This window comes from Parasteatoda tepidariorum, chromosome 8 (genome assembly GCF_982258835.1).
Source record: "Parasteatoda tepidariorum strain Cologne lab strain chromosome 8, Ptep-v5.0, whole genome shotgun sequence".
Classification (NCBI taxonomy): Eukaryota; Metazoa; Arthropoda; class Arachnida; order Araneae; family Theridiidae; genus Parasteatoda; species Parasteatoda tepidariorum.
This window is the reverse complement of record NC_141762.1, coordinates 59,585,363-59,608,357: the sequence shown is the minus strand read 5'-3', so window position 1 is coordinate 59,608,357 and position 22,995 is coordinate 59,585,363. Positions and strand designations below refer to the sequence as shown.

General features: G+C 29.2%; 1 protein-coding gene across 19 annotated transcripts in view; it reads left to right on the top strand.

The window, feature by feature from the left end:
- LOC107453525 (potassium voltage-gated channel subfamily KQT member 1) overlaps positions 1-22,995 on the top strand; it is a 443,886-nt gene that overhangs the window by 369,617 nt on the left and 51,274 nt on the right. For all 19 annotated transcript variants that reach the window (XM_071181310.2, XM_071181312.2, XM_071181301.2 and 16 more), the window contains exons 3-5: positions 5,799-5,925; positions 14,068-14,243; positions 16,590-16,718. In XM_071181310.2, coding sequence (XP_071037411.1) covers positions 5,799-5,925; positions 14,068-14,243; positions 16,590-16,718 — 432 coding nt within the window. The remainder of the gene's footprint in view (positions 1-5,798; positions 5,926-14,067; positions 14,244-16,589; positions 16,719-22,995) is intronic.

Below are 22,995 nucleotides of genomic sequence, written 5' to 3'. Positions count from 1 at the left end.
TATTAAAACTCATTTTGGGCGCGATGCTATGTTTATGCTAAAAAGTTAGTAAATAGCTATCCTTACACAAAAATGTAAAATTGAACTTCGTCATAAATTCCCTCTCTAACGCTGAAAAAAAGGTAAGGAATAGGTTGTAGTAAACCTAGTATTGAGTAATAATTAGTAGTAAAACTCGCGTTCGCTGCTAAAAAACGAAACAGTTAGCAGCAATATAATGCTGCAAAATTATAATGTGTATAGTTATAATTTATAAATTAAAAATTATAATATCAGTATAGTAACTTAGTCCCTAACACATGAGAAGAGACTGAGTTAAAAAATAGATTGTATTAAGATATTAGCATAAAATAATATTTTCTCCAACGCTGCCGCGATAAAGCAAGAAAGTTTAAGAAAGTTTTAGATCTACGACAGAAATATAAAATCAATTCTCTCTAATACTGTTAAAAAAATAAAAAAATGGCTTATTGACTTTTGTTTTTTCTGCATTAGAGAAGTTTAGGAAGTATATTTTTGTAAACGTATATAGACATTATGTTTTATTTCATTGATTAGATACTTCATTATAAAGTTATGTGTTATTATAACAATTATATTAAAAATAGTTTTATTTTATTGTCGTCGAAGAAAGATATGTCTAAACTCTTTGAAATAAAACTGTCACATTTGACGATTCAGCAATCATTGAGCTATGTCTCGTTAATTTTGAGAATTATTTCGTCACATAACTCGAACTTCCAAATATATGACGAAAATCGCTTCAACTTAAAACAACATCGTTGTACTTGCGGAAGATACACTCTATAACAAAAAAATCGACGCACCAAGAAGCAATCATCCGATTGCTTTGAAATTTCGCATGCATGAATGTTTTGAACAGATATGGCTGGAATGATGCCGACTGGGGACGTATAGTCTTTAGCGACGAATCCCGATTCCAACTGTGTCCTGACAATCATCGAAGGCGTGTTTGGAGACGCACAGGGCAGAGGTTGGAACCTGCCTTCACTATTGCACGGCACACCGGCCCTCAATAAGGCATTATGGTTTGGGGTGCCATTTCCTTTGATAGCCGGACCCCTTTGGTCGTCATGAGAGGTACACTTACTGCACAGCGGTACGTCGACGACATCCTAAGACCTGTTTTGCTACCGTTCCTTTTGCAGCGCCCTGGGCTGGTTTTTCAGCAGGACAATGCCAGACCACATACGGCACGTGTTGCTATGAACTGTCTGCAAGCTTGTCAAACTCTTCCTTGGCCTGCCAGATCACTAGATCTCTCTCCCATCGAGCATGTCTGGGATATGATGGGAAGGCGATTGCATCTGGCACGGAATGTTGATGACTTCGTTCGACAATTGGATCGAATTTGGCAGGAAATACCGCAAGAGACCATCCGAGAGCTTTATCGGTCTATGCCACGCCGTGTGGCAGTTTGTATCCAGACTAGAGGCGGGTCAACACCTTATTAGACTTGTTACTGTAACTCTGCAATAAATGATTCAATTGTTCTGAAATTTTAATCATTTACTATTCTGTACATTGTCTTCCTATCCACCAATTTTTGTTTCAATCGGACAATTCCTTCTTGGTGCGTCGATTTTTTTGTTATAGGGTGTAGTTAACTAGAATAACTAAACTAGAATGAAGACTAGACGATCCAATGTAAAGTGGGGAAGTATGCCGAACGGCTTATATGGTGGTCAAGGAAATGTCTCGTACCAAGAAGATCCCGGGTTCGAATGTAGCTTCGAGCATGGGTGTTAGTTTTTTTTTAATGTTCTATCTGACCCTCATGTATTGTTGAGATAACAGTGATCCACCGATATGGTACATACGATAAAGTGATTATTCGAAAAGTTAGTACATTAGGCATTATAAGATTATTTTTTGGGGGGAAGGTGAATTACATTAACGAAATATTTTTATTTTATTTTTAGTTTTGACAAAATTCATTTATTTCTCCGAAGAATTGACAATAGTTATTTCATCACTTTGAGGAATGTTTAGCTCGGAGCATAAACAAGAAAACGGTTTCTTTAAAAATGAACAAAGTTTCTTGATACTTGAGTGTCTACTTTTACAGTATACAGTGCCTCAAAATAAGAAGCGGACCACCTTTAATAAGGCTTGATCTAATGACCGGATCTTCGCGTTCTAGGACTCATACTTAATGTTTCAAAAGGGTGACTTCAAATATGCTAATTAATTAGTGCGACGATATTTTAAGTTACGAAATCAGACACAAAAGCATACTTTCTTTGAGTAAATATATCTTTTTTTAGACTTATTTGGATTTCTGACTCTCAAAATAAAGGGGTCAGTTGCAATCTGGGAAATATGGTCCCCATAGTTTGGCTAAAAGAGAGTTAAAAATTTGGACCTCTTAATGTTAATTTTATTTTTTGCACATTTTGTCATATCTCGAGAACGTTTCAAACGAATTTAAACAATTTTGCACACAATTAGAAAATTCGTTTATCCAAACACAATTACTTGAAAAATTAGCTTTTAATAAATATTTATTATTTTATTTAAGAATAGTAAAAAGAAATTTTGAATTGTGAGGTATAAATATTTATACCATTTTAAGGTATGTAATTTTAGGTGCCAAAATACAAAATTTAAGCGAAAATTAAGCGAATTGCTCCTGAGTAATCAAATTTTAAATAAGGTGTATTTTTTAGTTTCGATTTCTCAGGAGCTATTCGACCAATTTTGCTCAAATTTCGTATTTTGACTTCAAAATGATGTTAAAAATTGTGTGTTTTATTTAATATTTTATTAATATTTATATTATAATTATTAATATTTTTCAACTATTATTTAATAAAACAATAAAAAATAATAAATAGCTACAAAATTTTATTTTTTGTATGGAATTATCTTTGGATAGGGAGGCTTTAAAATTTTGAGCAAAAAATTTTCAATTCACTTAAAAAGTTCTCGAGATATGGCAAAATACTCGAGAAATAAATTTAACATTAAAGGGAGCAAACTTTGGATAAATCTCCTGCCCTAACTATGGGGATTATATTTCCCAGCTTTCGGTAACCCACTATATTTTGGGGGTCAAAACTCCGAACCCATCGAAAAAAATGTATGTTTTCAGAGAAAGTACGTTCGTGTGTCTGATTTCGTTAAGTAAAATATCATCTACACTAATTAAACATCATATTCAAACACAAATACAAATTTCTATTAAATATTGAAAAATGGACGGTAAATTGACATTGAACATTAACTTCATAAACTCAAATTGGAAAAGCGCATAATGCAGCTATAACCAAATTTGTATTTATTAAATTATAAAAACACAAAATTACTTAATCTTGAAATAAAATATAATATGAAAAAAATACATAATATAAAAAAATATACAAACACACAATTATCTATTTTTTTATATTATATTTTATTTTATTTTTAAGTAATTTTGTGTTTTTATAACATCATATTTGAGGTCATCCCTTCGAATCATTAAGAACGTGTCAAAGAACGTGAAGATCCATTCATTAGATCGAGAGTTATTAAGGTGCGGTCTTTTTTTTATATTGCACACTGTACGCAGCAGATACGAGGCCATTGTATTCACAGAAATTGTTTTTTTCTTCTCAAACCAAACGTAATGATGAGGGAGCTTCATTATAAAATGCCGGACTTCAAAAAAAAAAATATTTTCTACTTTTGACTGAAACTTACCCATATTCAAATTAGATTGAGAGGAAAGTTAACTAAGTCCGAATATAGATTGTTTTCAGCGGTTACTAATTTATAATCTGTTTCTAAAGATATCTATTACTTGAAAGTGCAAACTGAGAGAAAGTTACAAATTTGTTAAGCAGTTTTCCGACTTCAGCATGGGTTACTTTTATCAAAATCGAGAGCTCATGCTACCATATTTTTTGTTTTTAAACGATAATTGGGGTAAATTGGATAAAAATCATAATATTTTCCTTTTTTTTTCCCTAAGCTGCTACGTGAATAACATTTCTTTAATTTTTCCGTTGATAAATAAGCTCATTCGTACAAAAAATAAATAGTGTTTAATATTAAAAAAAAAAAAAATTTGAGGGAAAATTCAATCATTTTTGGATGTGCATTTACCCGTTTTATCCAATCTGTTCATATAAAACCGGTTACATATTGAAATAAAAAAAGTTTTTCCCATTTAAAGATTTATTTATAACATTAAACTAATATAATCTTTCTACTCAGAGAAATATACAGAATATAAGAATCAAGAAACATAAGTAATTTTGAATTGGATATATTAATAATTGTTAATAAATTACGTTAGTTTGATCACATTAAAAAACAAAAAGCACCAATAAAACTTGCCCTTCCAATAACTCTGCATTATTACTGGTCTCATGTTACCATACTTTAAAGTCGATGCATTTTATCCTACTTTCATAGAAAGTTGAATTGGCCTGCACTGAAAAAAATAATGAATAGAAATACGGAAAAAAGTATTAGCAATAGGCTGAGGGTAGCATTCGTAAAATCCATTTAATCAAAAATTCAATTTTCACCTCCAAATTTTGATACCATAATTTTTACATTAATATTTATTTAATTACAGTGATTCAGAGCAGTGGTGGCTCAGGGGAAAGAGCGTTTGCTTTCCAATGAGGTGAATTGGGTTCGAATCCCAGTGATGGCTGGTAGATATGAATTCCGCACCCGGATTGCATTGACCACAGAGCTGACTTAAAATATCCTTAAGTGGTAGACAGACCATGGCTAAGAGTCCCCTTACCATCAGTCTAACCATGGGAGGTTTTCATAGTTTTCCTATCCTTGTAACACAAATGTAAGTTAATTCCATCAAAAGGTTCTCTGCGAAAAATTTTCCCAATACTTGATCCAGGAGTTTCCTTGTTTTCTGGATTGAGTTCAAAATTAGAAGACTACAGAGTTGAACATTTGCAGTTGTAAACCCAAAAAATTGGATCCTCTGTTCAACAGCGGTTATAAATTTAAATAATATTACAGTTATTCAGAGACTTTACAGTAAATATTATTGTTTATAAAAATTGCAGTGCATTAGATTATTTGCACCTTAAACTTTTACGTTAATCTTTTACGATTTTATCCAACAACGCTATTTACCAGAAGAGTAGATTTTAAACGTGACCCAAAACCTGTTTTAATAATTTAAAATAATAACTGCAAGAGGTATTATCTGGTGTTGAATAGTCCAAAAACAAACATTAGGCAAATTTACTGATCCTGGTTTTGTCCAACCCTGTCCTGGCATTTTTTTAAGCAAAATATTTAATAATTGTCTATACAGTTCACATTTCAAATTTTTATGTATTTCTATTATCTAGTGAAACATTCAAAACAATGCAAAAATTAACTTGGAATATAAATAGGACAAATAAAGGGGGGGGGGGACGTTTTATTACAGATTTAATTCCTTTCATAGTTTTTGTCTTCTCTAAATTTGAGACTCCTCATTTTGACATTTGTTTTTTCTTCTATTTTTTTCTTGCGAGGACTCTATAATGCATATTAAAAGCGAAGATTCCGAATGCTCTGTATATTATAATTCAAGTAAAGGAAATAATATGTTAGGGAGATTAAGAACCCTATTTTAGATTGTTCAAAAATGTCAATAAAATTTTCTATCAAAAGTCAAATTATTTTTCTGCTGCATACTTACACTAGACCCTATCGTGTTCTTAAACATAGAATATGGAGTATTTACAAAAAGCAACTTTGAACTAAGCTCTTCAATCATTATTTATCTCTATTTCTGAATTTCATAATATTGACTTTTATTTCAGGAAATTGTAATGGTAGTGTGGTTCACATTTGAGTTTTTTCTTCGTCTGTGGTCTGCTGGCTGTAGGTCCCGGTATCAGGGATGGGTCGGCAGACTCAGGTTTCTCAGAAGTCCATTTTGTGTTATTGGTGAGTATGTTTGAAGCTCATTTTGTAATTGAAATTTTTATGTATTTTTTAATTGCACTAAGTATATATATATGTATATATATATATATATATATATATATATATATATATATATATATATATATATATATATATATATATATATATATATATATATATATATATATATATATATATATATATATATATATATATATATTCCTTATACAAACAATTTTGCAGTGAAAAATTATGGCACAGTTAATAACATGTATCAAAAATCAGCTCATGAAATGTATATAAATATTAAAGAATGTGATTAAAATTGTGAACATTTCTTTAACATAGAAGGTATTTATAGAATTTTTAAATCACTTCGAAATATGACATATTATAGTAAATCAAAAACAATTCAGTAGTGCTTAAAAATATTCTTTCAGCAGTAGGAAAGCTTTAAAATTGTTTAAAAATTTACTATATTTATATTTTAAATTAACTACTTAAAAATTTTGCTACTAATGAAAAACGTAGGCTTAATATCAACGTAATTGTTATAAATTTCAGTTTTAATTGAATTCTGGTTGATAAAGGTATTCATTTTTTACACATTATATAACGACTAGGAGGCTTCGCCCCCTGCTCGCTAGCGCTCGCCAACCCCCGGAACTGTTTTCGCAGTTCATTTAGTATTGATTCGCAATCCGATGCTCGCTTTGCTCGCTCATTGGATACGTTCTTAACGTCTAGCTTTCGTATACTTTTTTGAACACTGAAGTTCCGAAAACTTTTCACTGTAGAAAACTCTAAACCTGTGCATTTCAATATTAATTTGAAATTGCAAACAGTTCACATATTTTTCTTAATCACATTATTCAAAATTTCAGTTGTTGAGAAAAGTAACTGTTGTAAGTTTTGCTTTAAAGTCTTTCCCACCAGAGGGCTAAAACCATGTGTTGTAAAACAATATGAAATAGTACTGAACGCCGGATGTAAAGCATCGGCTTCGATGAAGATAATTTTATGAGATTTTTTTGATAATTCGGTGAGAATTCACCCGATTAGACATATGATGCTCACTACGTACTCTTGCGCGCCGAAGCCTATCAATTAAAAATGAAAACTGTTGCCAAAGCGAGAAAAGAAATATCATCGGTTTTATTGATACATACGTATTAGCGTTTTATATAATATAGATTTTTATCTCTGGACATTGTTGCAATTTTAATCATCTTAATCTTCTGCCGTTAATCAACGCTGCTGTTAATCTATATCGACCTTGACCTCTAGGAATCATTTCATATTCTGAAATTTCTAATGATTTAATTAATAATCTTTCTAGTATCCAGCTATTTCTGAATTTTTGAAAATCTATTCCAATTTAATTTCGACATCTTGTACCCTGAGATTTCCAACTAATACCAACAACTGTTTCTTATCTCCCTCCTTTTATTATCTTGTTTAAGCTTATTCCTTTTCCCCTACATGTTAAAACATTTTTTTCTTAATGTAAAAGGTTTGTCTCGTTACTTTTTTACAGTCATTTTGTGTTTGGACACTGGGATGATTCTTGTTTATAGAAGAAACAAACTATTGCTGTCTGTTTCTTTATTTTTATTTATGTTTAATTCCTTTATTTATATGTAGCACTAAGTATAACCTGTTAACCTTAATTAAATAAATTTATTAAATCCAGTTTCCTTTTTTTATTACTTTAACTAATCATATTGAGTGACGATTTTTGCTTGGTTATCGTGCCAAACTATCATCTTTATTTACCTTAGTTTAGCTAAATGCAAAAAGATCTCCCTTCTTCTATAGCATATCATAATAAAAACCGCGTATGAATATGAAATTTAAAAAAAATTCATTTTTCATCAGAAATGTTAAATTAACCAGTGGTACCAATGATATGGTTCAACGTTTAACTCTGATCTCTATTATTATCATCCTGAATCACAATATCCGGTACCTTAAACCACAATGTCCAATAATAATGATTCTTAACAGATATTTCTGAGAATGTATATTTGGATTCAATTTATATTCATAATAGTTAAGCCATGGAAAGATTTATACTAAGCTTAGAATTCTTTTTTTGTGATAAATGTTAATTTTATAATCTAGCAAAATATGCTAAATTTATATAATTCTGTATATTTTACATTTGGTATAAAACAATAAAATTAATTTAGAGCAATATTTTTGCTGTTCAAAATTCGGGGAACTATTATGATTATTAAGTTTGGATTTGCAGGTATCTCGATATCATTAATAAACTGTCCTTGATGTCTGGACTCCTTCCTTAAGTACCTCCAAATTCTTTGGTTAGAAGAATTATGTCGGAATTCCTAACGAACTTTACCTTATTGGAATGAAAGGATAACATCATTACTCATACTGATCTCACTAAACCAAACAGCAAAGCCATTAATATTACTTTATTACTGTAATAAGAAAGAAACTACTGCATTAAAATTAAAATTGCGTTACAATGAATAAAAAGTATGTCACTTTTAAAACACTACAGCAGATTAATTTGAAAAGTTTGTGTTCAAAAATATCAATTAAAAATTATCATTTAAAACTCATGATAATATTATGCAATATTAAAAACATTAATTAACTTTTTTGTTTTTTTCCTCAGAATTGTTTTTAAATAAACGATTTACAATAACAATGATTCATAAAATGAAGATTTTTTTTAATTAATTAATGATATTTTTAAAAAAAATACAAATACTGATTAGTTTCATTATTTTGTATCTAAAATATATTAATACAAATTTTATAATTAAAATCAGTATGAGCAATTTTTGTGATAGCATTCCAATTATGAAGTAATGCGCAAATTTTTATTTTTTAAAGCATTATTTTAAATTATTTTTTAATTGCGAATGTTGCAATTTTTATGGTTATTTCAAAAAAAAATCTGAAACATTATTTCTATTGAAGCAAAGCTATTTTCGGAAAATCTGGTTGACTTATTACGCAAATGTCAGAGTAGACAATTTTTAAAAGTTAAAATAAAAAAGTTTGTGGCAAAATATTAAATATTTCATTTTTTGCTATTCATATAGACTAAAAAATAAATAACTATTTTTAAAAAATTACAACAAAATTTAATTTGAGAATGCATTGGGAAATTTTTAAGACTAATTTGAAAAGAAAATATTAAAATTAATCATATATAACGCAATTGAGACAAATAAAAAGTTCAGAAATACTGATAGCTGTGTCATAATGTGCATTTGACTTTAAGAAGCAGCAGCATTGACAAAATATGACCTGTTTCTCAAATGAGAATTGATTTAGATCAGCAAATCATTCATTAATTTGATTTTAAGGAAGCTGTACAGCTCATTACACTCTAACAAATTTCCACAAAATTTGAAATGTTGGCCATAAATTTTTGCAACTTTCACCCATCTTTGAGAACAAAGCCTAGTACTCATAATTATAGAGAATCTCAGCAAAATTAGCATATTTGATTATTAATTTATCTAACCTGTTCCCCTCTTAGAGATAAAAGTGCAATGCCCATAATTGTGACGAACATCAGCAAAATTAGTAGAGACGTTATTTCACACGGTTATTTTATCAAGCTTCCTAACTTAATTCGGGGATGCACTCCCATTTCCACAATGATTATAGCATCAGACATTGGATAAGACCAGTTTAAAGCCAAATCGGCACCAAAGAGCACCTCTGTTGAAATCTCTCTACATCGGTAAGCACGCACGTCTTCAACAGTTAGCAGCAGCAAACAATTTCGCCTCGTTTCGTGTTTTGCCTTGATTCAACAAAGAATTCAGTTTGTCTCAAACAACATCAAGGCATGAGCTGAAGATAACACTTAAGGATAAAAATTAAGTTACGGTCAGCATGAAAAACAATTTACGGTCAAATCAATATTTTTATGCCACGATAGTTTTGCTGCCATATTTTTTTTTACAGTCAGTGACTGGAACACATTTAGTAGGTCACTGACCGTAGTCTAGCCATGAAATGTTTTCGAGCCCATAGGTAAACCACATACAACACCCTATGGGCAAGAATATTAAAACTTGAAAAGAGTGAGATGTTTTTCAATAAAAAATGTTTCTTTAAAAATATAAATTAATCAATAATTGACCCCGCAGTACAAAATATAGGTTTTTAAGCGTTTTTTTTCTCTTTTTTCAAAGAAAAATGTGACTATTAACTTTTATAACCATTCCGTGATACGTTAATTCAGACAGGAATTGATTTAATTATTTTAATACCTCGTTCAGTTCCTTAGCTCTTTCTTTATTTATTTGAAAGAAATAAACGAAATGAGCATCATTAAAAATATTCTTAGCGGTTGCCACTGTAGTGATTATACGCTTTTCAAATTAAACTTAAACATTAAAAAAAATGTGCGCGAAATAAATTAATGAAACACGAGGAAAAAAATCTAGAAATAACCTCTAGCAAATACATTAACAAAATTACTGAAATTAACGGGATCATATAGGCATTTGCTGAAATCGAAATTTTATTTCTATAATTTAAAGACTTTTAAAAAAAGATAAATGAGGTTGGGCATACTATGTAAGATCAAAAATGATAACACACGAAAGCACTGCACGCAACCCCTTCATTAATTCAAATAATAATTTCATAATAATAAATTTCCCAATACCAATGAAAAGTAAAGCTTTTTTTTTCCTTTATAATCATTTTTTTCCAGCTACTTGAAAAAGAAACATGTCATTTGATTTAATTTTATAAGCAATTCGTATAAAAGTTTTAGGTTTTGCATTAATCCTAATGTGTGTTTATATTTATACCGCGCACTAATAGCTGCATTTAAATGAGAGAAAATATAATTAAAATTTGTTGAAAAAATTATTTAAACTTAACGATTCACATGGCATTAGGTGTATTTACAACCTTAACATGTATTTTGAAAATCCATATCAAAAAAAGTATACACTTGGGAGGTCGAGGATTAATTTCTTGATTTCTAAGCGAAGAAAAAAAAAACACTGAAAAATTCTGACAAATCACGGTACAGAAGAGTATAATAAAAGTCAAAACAGGTTTAATTAGAGGTTGAAAATTAAAAATGTTTCCGACAATCGTCTTTCAACTCCTGTTTCCTCGCGCCTGCCATCAAACCTGCCTTGTTACTTATCGCAACCATCTATACTGTGATTTTTCAAACTTCGATAGCATTTTCATTTATTTCTTGATTAAATGTTTTTGTTACCCTCAATGTCGATAATTTTCGCTTTCATTTTTGATAAGCATTCGCAAAACACATGAGACACAAGTATATAAAGAGCGGCCTTTACGGAGCATCCTGTATAAACGGATATATTCAATACTTTATTTTATACTAAATAGTTAAACAGTGAGTCATATTTTCTTACCCAAAATTTTTATGTTATAATTATTACTTGTGTTGAATAGCAGACCCATATTTTGGTTTACGACTATCAACTTCATAACCTTGTAATTTTGAATTCAACCTAGAATACAAGGAAACTCCTCCACAAAGAACCGGAAAGAAGGGGACTAAGAACTTCTGGATTTAGCACTGGGACAAAGTAGCTTTATTGGAGGACATTTTGAAGATTTTCGTTACATGGAAAGGCAAAACTATGAAAACATTCCACGGTTAGTCCGAAGACAAGGGGATTCTAACCCATGATCTATTTACGACTAAGGATATTTTATCTCAGCACTGTGGTCGGTGCGAACGGGGAGCAGAATTCTTATTGACCAGTCATCACTGGGATTCGAATATGGGTTCCCTCATTGGGAAACTGACTGCAGATTTGATGTGAAAACATCCATTTTAAAAAAATCCCATGCAGCAGAAAAAAACAATTTGTTCTCCAGTGTAATTTGAGGCAGATTTATATATTAAGTTTAAGAACTATTTATAATGCTACTGTCAATAAATACTGAATGCACATAAATTCAATAATAAATCATTACACATATATTTAATGTGCTACTTTATGCTAGAAAGATGTGAAATAATGTATCATACTCTAAACTCTCCCTTTATACTAAAGATTTTCAAATTATAACAATAAATCTTCCTTATATCCTTGCAGACAAAGCTTTTCTACTTTTTCAACACTCTTGAAACAAAGTTTGTCTTAGAAATGTGTGAGCAAACATTATTCCTCTTTCATTACATTCGCTCTTTACTCAGAAGGTTAGGTTCTCTGGTTACAACCTAACCTTTTATTCCCTACATCATACAGTTTTCCCTTTTTTTCCCCTTTCATTGTTTCACTATTGATCTATTTCAGAGATGAAATATAGCAGAAATTCAAAAAGAGCGAAAATCGAATTACTTTCACTTTTTTGAGAAGATGAATAAGACTAAAGTACGAATACTGACAGAAAAGGAACACCTAAATTTTGAGTGTAAAATATTTGTCTAAGGCATTAATGGTGGTTAGAAAGGTTAAATATTTAATCTATAATAACACTCGAGCTATTTTGGGGTTTTGTAAAATGAATAAAAGTGTATTAAATTACTAATGTAAGAATTATACATTTTTACTCTTTCTATCTATTAATTATTTTTTCTCTTTATTTTTTTATTTTAAGAGGTATTGAATGTTATTAAATTAATATAAAATTGCTACAGTTGAAATTCTCACAGCATTAAAGCAAATGCTGCTAAGAACTTCACGATAATTTTAAGTAGGGATTGCACAATTTTGTTCGAATTAAGTTTAATTACTAATTTAATTGAATAATTTAACAGAACTTGCCATTATTTTTATGTTCATATTAAAACCAAAAAAGCGTGTTTTTTTCGCTTTTTAAAAAAATATGCATTTAATAAAGATCTTATCAAAAATATACCTTTAGATTTATATTGTTAACAAAAAAAATTTTATAGTGATGTAAAATATTGAAATATAAAGAAATTTTTTCAGAGAAACCAGAGTTAAAAGTAGTTCCTTTATGTAATTTTAAATCATGAAAAGATCATTATCGCTTTACTTTTACGTAAATTCTCATTTGACAGAAAAATCATGCAATATAGTCACTAATTAACAAAAGAGAACTTTGATATCTTTGACTCCAAATAGCATAAAATTAAATAAAGTTAGAAAAGAGTTTACTTGTAAATTATTTATCTGTTACTTAAATGTACAACATTAAATGTTAATTTACAACGTGTACTAAACATGTAACCAGTAAACATGTAAACTGCATTAATAATACTGAAGCAATTTGAAGTGCATAGATGAAATTGGTATCATAACAGAGCAAAATGATTAAATTTAAATTTTATCCCAATCGAAAGGGGACTTAATCAGTAGAATGAAAAAATCAATATTTATGCAATAAAAAATGCTGTAATACATTAATTGACTATATTTTTACTTATATGCAACAGCCTGTTCATCTTCATTAAGCGAAAAAATCAAAATTTATGATAATCGTGGGGGTTGGTCTGATTTGGAAAACCCTAGTCAGAAAGTAAATATTTAAAAAATATTTACTGCAAACCTGAAAACTACAAAATCAATCAACTTACAAATAAGTATTTAGTTGCTTTCATTATTTTACAAAAAAAATATATTAAATGTATAGTACGCAAAAAAAAGAACCACCTTGAATAATTTTTTATTTAATATGATCGGATCTTTACGCTTTAAAACTCAATCTTAATTATTTAAGGGACGACCTAATATATACTAATTAATTAGTGTCGATGATATTTTAAGTTATTAAATCAGACATAATTCAGATTTCTGATCCCTAAAATATATGAGATAACAGCAATCTGGGAAATATTGTCTAAATAGTTTGGACAGGAGAACGGTCCAAAGTTCGGTCCCCTTAATGTTAATTTCACTTGTGTCTGATCTTGTAACTTAAAATATCGTTTGCACTAATTAATTAGCTTATTTGAGACCAACCCGTCAAACCATTGGAGTTGAGTTCTAGAACGTGAAGATCCAATCATTAAATGACAAAATTAAAATTTATTTAGAGTGGTCTGTTATTTCTATTTTTTTGTTTGCACTTTGTACTAGTTACCATTGACTAGTATTAAATAGTAATATGAATAAAGATTTCTTTCATTGAAAATGTATCGAAAAAAACTTTTTTTTGACATTTGATTGATGTAACATTTATAAATATGTATGTATGTTTCAGATGTAATCGTGATTGTGGCGTCTGTTGTGGTATTGTCTGTTGGAAGCAGTGGACAGGTGTTCGCGGCCTCCGCCCTTCGGGGACTACGATTCTTTCAAATCCTGCGCATGGTTCGCATGGACAGGAGGGGCGGCACTTGGAAACTCTTAGGATCCGTCGTCTATGCGCACAGACAGGTAACAAAATAAATATCACACATTATTTCATTCCATTTGATATTCCAACAGACATTGGAATGGGGATAAGAATAAGAAACTTTTAAATACTGTATGCACATTGAATACAGTATGAAAAATTATAAAAATTAGAAATACATAACTCGCTTTGCAATGCCTTACCTATGTAAGAAATATGTTTTCGCAAATTTCAAATGGTAATTTTTCTTAGCAAATTCTTATGTACAATCACGTTAGCTTCGTCACTTTGCAGCGGATTTCACTTAAAACGTAATAGTATATAGTGTACCGTAATAGTCATTCTCAAAATATGTTTTCAGAATCCTTGTCAAAAAGGTACTCAATTAATATTTAAGAGTTGATAAAAAGAAAAAAAAGTAATGAAATTTGACGTGCTTTTCATTAAAGAAGTAGAGAAAATTAAAAACACACACCTAACATTGTTTTTTAACAATTAAGAAAACTTTTTGACATTATAAAACAAAGCATTATAAAGGCTTAAGATATGATTACTAGATAGACATTCAAGTTTTTTTCCGACAAACTTATTTTTCTCATTCTGCCTTCTCAAATGGTAATTCAACAAATTTAAAAAGAAAAGAAGCTTAGTTTCAAAGCGGTATTCATTTGCAGTATTTATCTGCGAACCTTAATAGTCCTATAATATTTTTATAACATTCATGACAAGCATTCTAAAACTATAAATTAATAGTGGTGGAACAAATTTGCAGCAACTTTAAGAGGGTGCTGAGTAACTATGGTTCTTAAACTTGACTATACGATATTATGGTTGAACTTGACGGAAATAAGGTTAATTTTAATGCCTATTATGACGCCCGGTGGTAGAGTGGTAGCGCTTCGCGCTTTCATGCCACAGGTCCTGGGTTCGATCCTCGGGCCGGCAAGGTTGACGTAGCCTTTCATCCCTTCAGTGGGTCGATAAATGAGTACCAAACATGCTTGGGAACTAAACACTGGGGGTTCTGCGTTCGGCCGACCACCTGATCGGAGCATCTGCTCCTGCATCCCAGAGCCCAAGGTCAATAAAACTGAGATGGGCATAGTAGGCCTTGGACCTCTATGGGCTGTCGCTCTACTGAGTTTAGTTTAGTAATGCCTATTATAGTATGAGCAAATTTACTCCAAAGATTCAATTAGGATCCTGCAATTTCAAAGCTGGAAAAAGTACAAACACTTGCTGAGCGGGGCGCGGAGTTCAGAGATTACAACTTCCACCTGCCATCCGAGCTAAATTACGCTAGTGCTGACCACGCGATTCGTAGAATTGTCTTCCAGTCATAAGTATGAATTCCACACCGTTGCCAATAGACCATCATTGTGCATCTAATACGACGTCATAACCAATCAAAACTTACATTTAAATATTCTAATCCTGACTTTGAAACATAGTCAACTTAATTCAAATTCTTTAGGATTGAAAGATACTTATTTCAAACTATTAGTTTTGATAATTGCAAATATTTATATAATTATCAATACTATCACTCTATTCATTTTATTTTTCCAAAAATTATTTTATAATGGCCATTAAAAGTCAATTACCGCCATAAACATTAAATATTTTATTCCTACATTGCTAAGGTAAATGCTTTTCTAAATGCTGTGAACGACCCGTTAGTGTAGCTTAAAACCGTCCGTTAGTGTAATTAAAAAAAGCCCGTTAGTGTAGCTGAAAATAGTCCTTTAATGTAGCTTAAAACTGCCCGTTAGTGTAGCTTAAAACTGCCCGTTAGTGTAGCTTTGAACACCCAGTTAGTGAAATTGAAAACCGCCCAATAGTGTGATTAAAAACAGCCCGTTTATGTAGCTGAAAAAAACTCGTTGACTGTAGCTGAAAACAGTCCTTTAATGTATCTTAAAACAGCCAGTTAGTGTAGCTGAGAACATCCCGTTAGTATAGCTGAAAACAGTCCGTTTGGTAAAACTGTAGAGCGAAGGTAGCAGCATAACCGAAATATATAGAATATATTTGGTCTTGAATAGCAATCGCCATTTAAAAAGAAAACATTATTCTGACATTGTATAAATAACTATGATACAGAATCGATAAAAAATTATGGATAAATAATTAAGAAACATTTTAATTCATTTTTAACAAATATTGCGAGAATAAATAAATCATTAACATAAGAATTTAGATTCAATTAACAAAAATAAAAAGTGATTGAAGTCTAATTAGACACATTTGAATCAAAATACTTTTAATAAAATCGCTCATAATATTTCCAAGAATATTAATTTATTTTAATGAAACAATTCTTAACATAAAATTTTCAGCGTCATACATTAATTTTTAGGCCTAATGTTCTCTTCCTTACTTTTCAGGAACTCATTACCACTTTGTATATTGGTTTTCTTGGTCTCATTTTCTCTTCGTTCCTCGTTTTCTTAGCAGAAAAAGATACTAATTCTGAACATTTCAGTAACTTTGCAGACGCTCTTTGGTGGGGAGTGGTAAGTAAAGTTTTTACTAAATCTAAAGGACATAAGTACAATTATGATTCAATATTGCGTTTCAATTTTAATAATGAAACTCGTTGCAGCAAGCTAGATTATTTATAAGAATCACACATCGATGATCTTTCATAAAATACAAGCCATCGTTATTCTTAGTAGATTTATTATTCGTTCTCTAAAACTACTATAAAATGTTTTACTTCCTGGAAATGAAACTGGTAATCTCTTTATTATTTCTGTAAATGTTTGAAATTTTAATAAAATTTAGTTTTTTTCATTAAAATTGCTAAACATGTACAGAGAGCAAAATAAAAAATGGACAACCCAGAATAACTTTTGAACTAATGATCGGATTCTCACAATCTTGGACTCAATCTTAATGGCTCAAAGGGGTGACTTCAAGTATGCAAATTAATGACTTTAGACGATATTTTAAGTTATGAAATCAGACTTAAAAACGTACTTTCCCTTAATAAACAAGTCTTTTCTCGACGGATTTGGATTTCTGACCAGAAAAATATAAAGGGTAGCTACAATCCGGGAAAGATGGTCTCAATAGTTAGGTCAAAAGAACGCTCCAAAGTTTGGACTCCTTAATGTTAATTCTACTTTTTGCGTATTTCACCATATCTCCATAAATATTGAAGCGAACTAAAAAAAATTTGCACGCATTCATAAAATTTTTTTAACCAAAGGTAATTTCATGCAAAAAATAAATTTTAGTAAATATATATTATCTTATTAAAGAATAGTGGGAAAACTTTGAATTGTAAGGTAAATTAAAAGGTAATAAAAATGTTTTTCTTCTTTTTAAAGTATTCAATTTTACATGGTGAAATGCAAAATTTGAGCGTAATCGGTCGAATTGTTCCTGCGAAATAAAATTTTTAAAATACGACTTTTTCAAAATTTGATTTCTCAGAAACTGTTCAACTGATTTCGCTCAAATGTTGTATTTTTTTAGGTAAAAGTACATTCTTTAAAATGATGTAAAAATTTGTATACGTTACCATTAAATTTTTTTTTACTATTGAATAAAATAATAAAAATTAATAAATGCACACTAAAATTTATTTTCTGCATGGAGTTATTTTTGTCTAAATGAATTCTTTTAATTGCATACAAAAAAATTTCAGTGAGCTTCAAACATTATCGAGATATGGCGAAATACGCAAAAAGTAGAATTAACATTAAGGGATCCAAACTTCGGACAGCTCTCTTAACCAAACTACTGGGACCATAGTTTTCAGATTGTGGCAACCCCCTATATTTTGGGGGTCAGAAATCCGAATCCGTCGAAATCAGAGCAAGTACGTTTTTGTGTCTGATTTTGTAACTTAAAATATCGTCTGTACTAATTAATAGCATATTTGAGGTCACCTTCTCAAACCATAAAGATTGAATTCTAGAATGTGATCATTATATCTAAAGATATATAGGGTGGTTCATTTTTTATTTGCCTCACTGTACTTACCCAAGATATAAAGGATTGTTTTGATTGACTAAATTTTTTTTACTAGTTAAATTTATAAACCAATTCAATCATTTCGTGTCTCCACAATGATAACATTACTATGCGTGGGTCATAATCCCTCACGAACTCGCCGCTTTGCTACTCCCTATTGACAAATTGCTGACTATGGATTGAAGAATATAATAATCATTATTTCATTTGAAATATTTACTGAAATACAAAAATGAGCTGAAAAATAAGATTATTGCAGCAAAATGATCAAAAGTATTGCAAATCAAAACTTGAGAAAGTCGTACACCAAGTCACCGCTTAGTGATAACCCTGTTATTATTTTTAGCCGTGATAAAACCATTACACAATGAATGCAATATACTTAAAAAGCTATCAATCGTGTCTCAATACCGTAGTTAATAATAAACTGTTCCACTTCCATTGACTCTTCATTCTGCATATCCACATCAATCCTGGTGCCTTTCGTCATCGTTGCTTAAAAGGCTTCTGTGCTTGATTTTTCTGTTTAGTCATTTTGTAACTCCCTATTCATCAATCACGAACCGTTAATTAAAAATATGCGTGATTGCCCATTTTATTTAGAATAACTTCTGAAGCAAGCAAGGTAATATCTAAAAGCAATGAAAAATAGTTTAAATTGAAAATAAATTTATATGTCTGAAATTCCCTTTATAGTGTGCCAAACTGTTTTCCTTCAGATTACTCAGCATTTGAAGTATTAAAAATTTTTTTGATATTAGAATAGCTGTTACATTTCTTTTTTAGACTAAAATCGGTACTGCTCTTTAAATTCAAAATTTTAGTTGTGCTTTCAATATGCTTATAAATACACTAATTGTAAATAAAAATTACTTTTTGCCTATAAAAAAATTCTTGAATTTCGCATTTTGGATTTTTTTTTCTCTGCAATCTGGCATTTAATTATCAGTATTTTGAAAAAAATAAATAAATAAACCAAATTTTAATCAAATTTTAAAAAATTTCTCTTCAGGAGGAGGTAACAATATCACCAGTATCAATTAAAGTATTTTTAGCAATACTACGTTTAGATTTAGCAAAGAGATTAAAAAGAAAAAGAACAACTGCCAAGGAACAGTTTTCAAGATTATTAACAAAACACTTTAAAAGGAGAAAAATCAGCTTTTGGCGACTCTCATAAACTTCATCTGATAATTTTGTTTTTCGAGAAGTGTATTTGCTGGTATTCAATAATGTGGGCGGTGGAATGTCGATAAAATTGCCCTCGGGATGATTGCTCAAATATTTCTTTTATTACGTGAGTAATAAGGTTTGAAAATGTTGACTTGAGTGATGTAGAGCATGTCATCTTACATCTTGCATAATTATAAAATTAATTTTTTTATATATTATACTAAAGCAATTTGTTATTTGTATGTCAAATATTGGCAATTTGTTTTAAATGTATACTACAAATTTTTGTGTAAAATATGTGTGTTCTATTTGACCTTTTTGTTTAAAATACTGTTTATAAAAATAATTAGTTATATTTTTTAAATTTTTTAAAAAAATAATCTCATTTGAGTAATTTTGTCTGAAAAATACAGGGCTGTAAAAATTTTCGGATTAAATTACAGGGAAAAGTACCAGCACTTAGGGTGCAGGTACTTTTTGCAGTAAAATTCATTTTTCCGAAACATGTTATGGAAAAAAATCTGATGCACCGTAATATTTACAGTAATAATTACCGTAAAATTACTGTATTACTCTAATTAAATAAATATTGCTGTAAAATTTACGATATAATATTTTACGCTAACAATAGATTCTGTGGATGATATAAAAAAAAGTGCTGGTGCTTTATACCGTAATTTGATTCGAAACTTTTTACAATATGAGCGAAAAATATTTTTTTTAAAAATTAAATAATAAATATTCAATTAGGATTTTTTTTTACATGATTCGATATGAAATACGTAAAATAGTATATCTAAAAGTTTACGTTGAATTAAATACAATTGAAAAATGAACATCATAAATTCTAACGCTCTCGTATTAGACGTGTTCGTAAATTTAAAACAGCTCTTTATAACAAATGCTTTTTAATAATTCAAATTGAACTGCTTGCTTTAGAATATCTATATTACATTAATGAATAAAAAGTAAAAATACTCACCTTAATACAAATACTTCCTACATAATAAAAAATATATAAACAGATTCCATAACTTCCATTGAGAACTACAAGTTGAGAGGACTACACGTAGGACTACATTTAGTGCCCTTGTCCTGTACAATGACATCTCAGCATCTTTTTCATTGTGACATCACAATTTCCCTATGTAATAAAAATTAGTTTATAATCTTTAATCATTGCGTTTCTCTGATATAAAAATCCCTTATTTTGATGAACCTTGAATGCTATTTGCGGAAATATTTTGTAAGTAACTTCTTAAATACAACATAACTTCCATTGAAAATTTGCATACCAAAGTAATTTTCGTTTTAAATGCTATAGATAATTACAATTTGTTAAGCTTTGACAAAATCCATAGATATTTAATTTTCGTAAATTTTTATTAGAGCTATAATACAGGAATATTCTGCTGTTAAATTCTTACGATAAAAACAATATTTGTTAACGTTAAAATAGGAGGCCATTTCTTTTTATTTATTTTTTTTTTCTAATATTTCCCTATAATGTAAGTCAAGAAATCTAAAACAAATTAAATAAAATATTAAAAGAAATAAAAATGAGTGTGACGAATTGATTATTCTTACGTGGAACTCTCGGAATTAATTGAATTAGCATAATTAACATGTTCTTTGTTTACACTCTGTGAAGACGAAATGTTATGTAAATTCGTTAGCAAGTAATTACGATGCTTAGTTTGAATAATAAAAGATACCTAATGCTAATGCGAAGAGGAAATTAAATTTACGAGATCAAAAGTTATTTGAAGATTTTTTTTGTATATAGGCTATATTTTGGCTTAATCTGAAGCAGAAGAAAACATTTTGACAGCTTTTCGCCGCCCAAGAATTGTTAATTTGCTGCCCTAGACAGATGTAATCATGAATATTAATTAAGAAATATTGTTACAAAAATCAATTTTTTAAACAGGCTGACTGTCAGTTCCTGAAGGTTTATTATTGAAGAAATATTGAATAAATTATCTATAGGAAAATTAAAATTATAAAAAAATGATACATTGAATAAATTCGTGAATTTTCTCACTTCATCTTTTATAAAAATTCACTCAATCTTTTCCAATAACTATTGCACAAATAATAAATAAAATGTATTAAAAAAGTAAATAAAATGTATTAAAAGATGTCATGTTACTATTTGACAAATAACAAATAAAATGTATTGAAAAGGTAAGAAAAATTTTTTTTATTTCATGAAATATCTTTTATTTTGTTAATTTCTGAAATTTGTAATAATAAAATACATTGATGTTTGATTTTAATGTCTAAATCTCCGATTAAATCAATTTATTAAATATATTGAATTACAGAAAATGTAATATCTCTTTTACTTCAGATGACTTACTCTATTTCAAAAATCTAACGAGTTGCAAACCACACACAGAGCAACAAAAAAAAACGAACATATTTGATTAACGTTTGATCAAATGATTGGATTTTTATGTGCAAATGAAAATCCACTCATTAATCAAACCAAACTAAAATTAATAAAATTACTACCAAAAATTAAAAAACCTAAAATTAGAAGATATTCTCTTATTTTTGTATGCATTAAGGTTGATTTTGCAATTGCTACGAGTTATCTAAATGTTGCAATGTTTAAGAATTATGATAATGGTTCAATTAACTTTAAATCTGCTAAATAATTTAAGCGTACAATATTTTAAATTACAAAATAAGACACAAAAACGTACTTTTTCGCATTTACATATTTTTTCCTCTGAAAGCACTGATGAGAATCGAAATCTAAGCATACTTTCATTACTTAAATCAGGAGAATATTCGGAAGTTCAAACAGCCCTTTAATTTTTATTTTACCTATAACATTTTGCCCTTAATTGTAGAAATATTTATTCAAATTAAAAAGAAAAATTGACGCAACAACAAACCTGTGTGTCCAAAGATGATAAATAGAAAGAACATTAATAAACATAAACAATTACTGATTATTTTAGTGCTTAAAGTAATGATGAAAAATTGACAAAACTACAGAACTTGATTATCCAAAGAAAATTTCGTACCAAAAAATACTTTTTATTTGTGGATTACTTAATTACCTAAAGTAATAATGAAAAATTAACAAAACTACAAAACTTGTTTTTCAAAGATGATTCCACGCAAAAAAAATTTTTCAATTGTTGATTGTTTTAGTGTTTAAAGTAATGTTGAAAAATTGTCAACTACAAGACTTGTTTATCCAAAGATGATTTCCAACAAAAATTATTTTTCAATAATTAATGGTGTTTTAGTAATTAAAGTAATAATAGAAAATTTTCGAAGCCTGTTTATACAAAGATAAATTCATACAAAAATATTTTTCAATTATTGATAGACTTTGTTCTCAAAGTAGTGATGGAAAATTTTTTAGCTTGTAATGTTTACAAAAATGTACCATTTATTATAATCTTGGTATTTTTAAACCTCAATTTTATTGGAATAAGACGAATAGTTTACGAGCAATAAAACTTTGAACGTTCGATGTTTCCAAGATATTATGGTCTAAAACGTCCCATCAATTAAGTTCAAGTTTTGGATTTTTTCACTTGAAATTTCATAGAAAATATAGTAAAATTCTTTATACCTTAAAATTCAAACACATATCTATCATTATTAATTTAA